Source organism: Propithecus coquereli, unplaced genomic scaffold (assembly GCF_000956105.1).
Source record: "Propithecus coquereli isolate 6110/MARCELLA unplaced genomic scaffold, Pcoq_1.0 Scaffold65, whole genome shotgun sequence".
NCBI lineage: Eukaryota > Metazoa > Chordata > Mammalia > Primates > Indriidae > Propithecus > Propithecus coquereli.
In genome coordinates, this window is record NW_012152507.1 from 5298022 (window position 1) to 5305189 (window position 7168).

General features: G+C 32.5%; 1 protein-coding gene across 1 annotated transcript in view; it reads right to left on the minus strand.

The window, feature by feature from the left end:
* The window catches only part of LOC105822943 (lipopolysaccharide-responsive and beige-like anchor protein), a 114380-nt gene that overhangs the window by 55676 nt on the left and 51536 nt on the right, over positions 1-7168 (minus strand). Inside the window, exons 12-15 of the mRNA XM_012660016.1 lie at positions 6796-6964; positions 4085-4164; positions 2698-2760; positions 638-735 (exon numbers count right to left, since the gene is read on the minus strand). Coding sequence (XP_012515470.1) covers positions 638-735; positions 2698-2760; positions 4085-4164; positions 6796-6964 — 410 coding nt within the window. The remainder of the gene's footprint in view (positions 1-637; positions 736-2697; positions 2761-4084; positions 4165-6795; positions 6965-7168) is intronic.

The following is a 7168-nucleotide window of genomic DNA, read 5'->3' on the forward strand; positions in this document are numbered from 1 at the left end:
TCTCTCTCTCTCTCTCTCTCTCTCTCTCTGCCATGTGAGGACAACAGTGAGAAGGAGGATGTAGGCAACCCAAGAGGAGAGCCCTCACCAGATCCCAACCCTGCTGGATATATCTTGGACTTCCAGTCTCCAGAACTGTCAGAAACAAATTTTTGTTGTGTAAGCCACCCAGTCTATGTTATCTGGTTATGGTAGCTTGAACAACCTAATACAATAATGAGGTGGAAAGGGGAGGTGGAAAAGAGATTATTTTAAAGGGAAGATAGAAAGCTCATTTTGAATCACAATTGAATACTACTGTTCTAAAGATAACACTGCTAAAGAATTTAACAATACAATAGCTCTATATAGCACCCACCTTACAAAATACTGAAATGACTTATCTGTCTTCACAAATTAAATAATAACAAACAGAAACAAAGCCTCTATAATTAAAGAGTCACTGAAAAAATACCATGCATGATATAAATGGATCTTAAATTTTAACTCCTTTCATGCTATAAAGTCATTTCATAATACAATATCAAGAAATACTTTTCATATTTAGGAACCTTTCCATATTAAAGAAACTTTCCAATATTTCCAAACTAATCTCTTAAATTAAATCTATTAAAACTCTTGATATATTAACTCTTACCGTAACCCATTCCTTTGGTCAAATGCAGGAATCATAGAATTAGGATGTTCTGACATTAATGCAACAAGCAGCTGTAGGACATCCATGAGATTGTCATCCTACAATCATTTGAGAAATTTAAAAATTAAAATGAGGTAAAAACAACTTATTTGAATAATGAATACTTCTGAAACAATAGAAATTTCAACTTCAGAAAAATAAGTAGACATACCTACAGTATATATTTATTTGTAACAAACTGTGTTCTTTAAATACACACGTTCATCTCTATAACTCAAAATACACATCATCAATAGTCAATTTCTTAATCAAACAAATAAAATACCTTTTATGTTATAATGAATCAAGATTTTCTAAAACATATTCTACAGAAACAGTCGATCTGACTTACAGACTTTTTTTTAAAGGAAGGTTTATATAGCAAGAAATTGAGAGGAAAAGGGAAACTAAATTGTTCTTTTTTATTACAGCAAAACATAGTAGAGCCTTTAATATACCATAAATGTTGTAAATCTAGTGGTTGTGGTGAGGGCAACATATTATATACCATTTCCTAAACTTATTTAACCTGGAATATTTTGTTCACTGTGCCTCCAAGAAACTAGTTCTAAAAGAACACTTTTTGGGAAAAATAAAAACTGAATAATTCTCATATACAGTATAATATATTGTCAGTATTAAAGATGAAAATGATCAAAAAGCATTTATTGAGCCAACATATTACTATAGGTGGTACAATTTGAGAACATATTCAGAACATCAGCACAGGAGTATATATGAGTTCTAGACCCCAAAACATCTTCATGAAAACTCCTCAAAGTCTTTGTTGGATATTCCAGTATGTATACATATCATTAGGGGAAACTTGGGCAATACTGACCCAAAAAGGAAAAGGGAAGCAGCTATCAAAGGTTAGTTGACTTAGATGCCCTGACTTTAGGTTTTCCTTCATTGCTTTTGAAGTTTTGCTATGGAAGCTATTTGTACCCTAATTTTCAGTAAGTTAACAATCTAGAGCTAGGGCACTGAATCTTTGAAAAAGTATTATTTGGAGGACCTGAAAGATCCCCGAAAACAGAGGACCATTGGGATTTCCAGTTTATCTCTTATAAAGTACATTTGGTCTCTTAGGGTTAATAAAAAACAAAATCACATATAATAACAGACTGCTAGTAAATTCTATTGAAAACTCTGCAGCTATTATATCAAGTCAGGAAAATCTTTAAAAAATAACAGAATACCCCACTCAAAAGAAAAAATATCAAAATCAGTTAACGATTTGGAGTCAAATATGATCCAATCAAGAAATTTAAGCCACTATTTTATGCCCCAATTAACAGATAGGTCCAACCATTATCTCTCATTTATTATTAAAGAAGGCACCATTCTATACTAAAATACATTTATTCAGAATGCATGAATAATACTATAAAAATGCAAATTACCATTTAAAATGCTGCAACATACATTATTCCATCAATTCCTAAATTTAACTTATTTATGCCTTAATTTAATCATGTTATTTAGATATATTATACCTGGCATATATTACATTTTCTCGGTACTAAAAAATAAAGGAAAAAAAAACAGATATTTCAATCTACTTAATTTTCAACCTGCCTTTCAACCACATAATTTTAAATTACATTACAAACAAGTTATTTAACTTAATATTTGAACATGCAAAGTCAGTCAGAAGATTGTTGTGAATTTTTAAAATCCAATCCTTTTTAGTCATTTTCACAATCTATTTTTCAATTTGTTACACTGGTTCCTAGAAATACACTGAAAGTATGCTTTGGTATACTTTATTATTAATTCAACAGAATCTAATTTTAACACTGTTTAAATCCTTTCATGATTATTATCTCAAGAGCCATCCTCTGGTAATAAAGGATACTTAAATGAGGATTGCTAGGATTTAGTTCCTAAATAGATATATTTACTCCCCATTATAGTTAATATATAATTAATAGAGATTTTCTTAAATTTTTACTTTAAAAAAGTCCATAATGCAGCTTCAAAAAGTAAAATCCCAAAATATGAAATTCAAATATTACCTCATGCATAGTCAGTAGGTAATTAAGAATGGCCTGTAATTCATCTTCTTTTACTCCAGAATCCTTTAAAAACATAATACAATTACCTGAAGCTTACATTTTTAAGAAAAATATTTTCAAAAGGGAAATTATACACATAGATTTGTCAAGTTGATCAGCTGCTATAAATATAAAAAGATAATGTAATATAGAATCTAAATTTAAAATAAAAAACTGAGGAAGCACTAAAGACAAACAGTATTCAAAACTGTGTAGAAGTCGAAAGAGATTTAACATCAGTATCCTGTTTTCGACACTTTATATAATAGGATCGCCTACTTAGTAAAGCTACAGAATCCTGAAGTAGGCAAAAATAATAAGTAATGATAAATAAAAGAGTAATAGCCATACCTACCACTCCTCTAAATACAGATGATATACTTGCTATTTAAAATTAAATTTAGAGGATAAAATGAGCAGTTTCTAAAATTATCAAGTTAAAATGTAAAGTACCTAAATAATTTTGCTGGGAGAAAACACTGCACTTTTAAATATGAGCTCAGTATGAAAATTTTCAACATACTCTATCAATATATGAATCATTTTTAAAAGCTACAGTCTCCAAAAATAAACAAGAAAGAGACCTGGCAAACAACAAAAAAAGGAAAAACTAGAAAAATGAGTAGAAAAACAGAGACAATTCAAGGAATTTTTTTAAACAAATGGAAATAAATTATTTGAGTTGGAAAGGTGTACTAAAAGTTAAATCCACTTGCCACAATCTTATATGAAAGCTAATAAAGCATTATAAAGTAAAGAATAAGAAATAAAATTATATAGGAAAATAGTGAATAAAATATTGACAACAAATACATTTATATATTGCTATCTCATAATACCAAAATGCCTTCTTTAAAAATAGTATTAAATTTTGCTTTCCCTGTAAAAGAATGAAAAGGGACAAATGTGATCGTTTCTACAGGCTGCCATACCTATCTAGTGTATTTATACAGAAATATTATTTCTCAAAATCAGAATGTCAGATACAAGGAGTTCCCTAAAAATGAAACCTCCTTTAACACCTTTGTTGAATACTGTATTGCCAGTGTCAAGAATAGTACCAAATAGTTAACAGAAATTCAGTATTTATTTGCTGAATGCAAGAATGAAAACACTTGAGCTCCTACAGAAATTCATATAACATACAATTACCAATCTCCAGTTATGCAATTATTTATGTCATATATGCCCAAAAGAAAGAACCAAAAAACAAACAGACAAACGTCTTTCAAAGGACTTTCCAATGTGTAACTGTCATAAAAAAGAATAAATAAACCAAGATTGGATTTCATGTGAAATTATAAGCTGCGCTACATAGCATGCTATAGAATAAGCAATATGAACTCACCTTCATCACTAATTGTTTAATGAACATCAATAAGAATGCTCGCAGAGAAAGTATTTCTTTTTGATTAGGTCGTGGTCCATCTTTAAAAAAATACACATACACACACTTAGTATTTCAAAGACCTCAAAGCTGTCTAACTATAAAATTCTCATTCCCAATAACTTTTCCATCTATTTATAAGAAACATAAGGGTCAGTCTCCTAAAGAGTAATCTCTCTTTTATGGCTCTAGAAAAACAAGCATTCAATCTCATATGCAACTGTACATACAATACTCCTAATGTACAAAATAGGTTATGTTAAAACTATAATGAAGAACTTTGTACTTTGAATAGGTCAAAGAATTCTCAAAACATAAAAATGAACTAACAAAATTTGTATTCAGAAATAACACATACTTAAGGCCAGGCGCGGTGGCTCACGCCTGTAATCCTAGCACTCTGGAAGGCCGAGGCGGGCGGATTGTTTGAGCTCAGGAGTTCGAGACCAGCCTGAGCAAGAGCGAGACCCCATCTCTACTAAAAAAAAAATAGAAAGAAATGATCTGGACAACTAAAAATACATAGAAAAAATTAGCCGGGCATGGTGGCACATGCCTGTAGTCCCAGCTACTCGGGAGGCTGAGGCAGTAGGATCGCTTGAGCCCAGGAGTTTGAGGTTGCTGTGAGCTAGGCTAACGCCACGGCACTCACTCTAGCCAGGGCAACAGAGTGAGATTCCGTCTAAAAAAAAAAAAAAAAAAAAATAACACATACTTATGTTTTGTTTCGAGACTCTTTGAGAGTATTAGTAAGATAACAGAAGTTTACAAAGAAAAAAAGGGAAATCTAAACTTTGAACATTAATATTATATGTGAATTCAGTATGAAAAAATTTTCTCCTATTGTTACCACTGTATGAGCTAATACAAAAATCTCAAAAAAGAGTGCCTCATAACACAGTATCGTTCATGAAGAAAGGAAACATTATGTTGACTACCTCTGACATCTCATTCTCTGCTTCAAAAAGTCCTTGGTCACACATGGCTCACATTAAGTCAATTTTTGTGTCTCAAATATATAATTTCCAAGTAGAAAGCTTTTGAAACCAAACACCTATTGTTCTAAGATCCTACGTGACGGGACTGTTTGCCTCATATAATTCATAGTTTTTCCCCCACTAATCACTATTTACAGCTAGTTCCTAGACCACCCAAGCATAGGACTACCATGACCTTGAACAGATCAATTAAAATACAAAGAAAATTGTTTAAAATTTGTTCCACATTATGATTTCTTGACAAAGGATTGGCTAAAGAGTTAAAGTAGAATCACAAAATTTGTCCAGCTCTCTCATTTGAAGTATAAGACTTTCCCAAGGTCGCTAGTCAGTTACAAAATGAAGGCCAGAATACAAAACTTGCACCTAGGACAGTACATGATACACCTAGAGCACCACCAAATAGTCATCAGGACATTCTGACTTGGTTCTAGATCTGCCACAATTGCCAGCTTAAATAAATCATATAACTTTTTTGTACCCTCACAGCTTTCTAAATTATAGATACCATATTCTGTGAGAATAAACCAAGTTTATTTTGAAAGTGACATAAAAAGTATAATACAAATATGAAACCTTGTCTTTGTAAATCACCGAACAACCAAAGCCTTTGACCACAATCAGAATACATGTTATCTGTCTCCCGGGCATCTATTTCCTAATTTCAAGCAACAGCCCTTAACTTTTATCAAGGGACTGATGCCATCTTCACTCTCAGACCATGTATTTCAATGTGGGGTGGGGGGGGGCTCCATGTCTGAGCAATCAGAACAATTACTGCCACAGAGATGGGCATATGATACAATCAGAGCCAATGAGCAACAATGAGACTAAAAGAGATTTTTATTGAAATACTTGATATAGGCAGATGCTCTTTTGCTAGATTTAAAGTAATGGGGATGTGAAGGTGTATGGGCTGCTTGCTACTACAAAGAGAGAGAGTATGTGAAAGCAGCCAACACAGAAGGAGAATTGGTAAATATGGAGAGACAAATAAGATTCTACAGCCATATTCTGAATAAGTGTACAAAGTTGTACCTGAAACTGCCAGTTTATACGAGCTCATTAATTCCCTTTTCATTGACGTAAGCCAGTTTGAAGGAGGTTTTACAATAGCTACAACCAAAAGAACCACCATGTGTCAAAAGTTTTATTTTGACCTCTTCTATGAACTGCTGACATGACAAAAGAATATTACCCTTTTAGTAACTTAGTTCTGATTATGCAGGAAAATAATTACTGAAATTTTGTAATTTTCTTATATCTTTAAGAGAAACAGATACCCCCTACTTCTGCAAGAAATCTCTCTCTCCCCAAAACACTATTTTCAATGAATCTCATTGTGATAACTGATTTCAGCATCAATACCAATAAATAATTAATAATTTCTTCTTGTTTTCAGTGCCTTGCACCAACTATCCCACTCACATTTCTTCCCCAAACAACTCATACCAGCACAAATAGTGTTCTTCCACACAAGTATCAAGTTATTAACCTACAGCAACCACAACTTAGAACAAACTATTTAAATTATCAATGAGCTTAAAATAAAATTCTGCCATAATGAGATTTAGAAAAACTGCCGAATAATAGTATAGGTTAAAACAAAAAAGAAAAACAAAATCCTGATTTGACATATGTGTAACATGATATATACAGACAGAGATGGTATACCTAATCCTTTTGGAGTGATACCACTTCGATCCTGAGGATTCACTGTCCAGTAGTAGTACTTCAGAGTGTGCATGATGAGAAGCACCGTTCCAACTCTCCGAATGGTGTTATATATGTTGACTGTACCAATGAATTCCGTGGACAAGTAAGTATAGAGCATCAACTGAACCTATAAAATCAAAATGAAGAACTTAAATCAAAGAAGCCCACCAGCATTTTACCTGTTTCCAGTAACATCCTCAGGCTGCTTACTTGTTCCAAAAAGTAAGATGCTGAGCTTGACGATAACATCCATGTTAGATAACACACATCCACTGACACAGAAGCACGCACACACACACACACACACACACACACACACACACACACACAC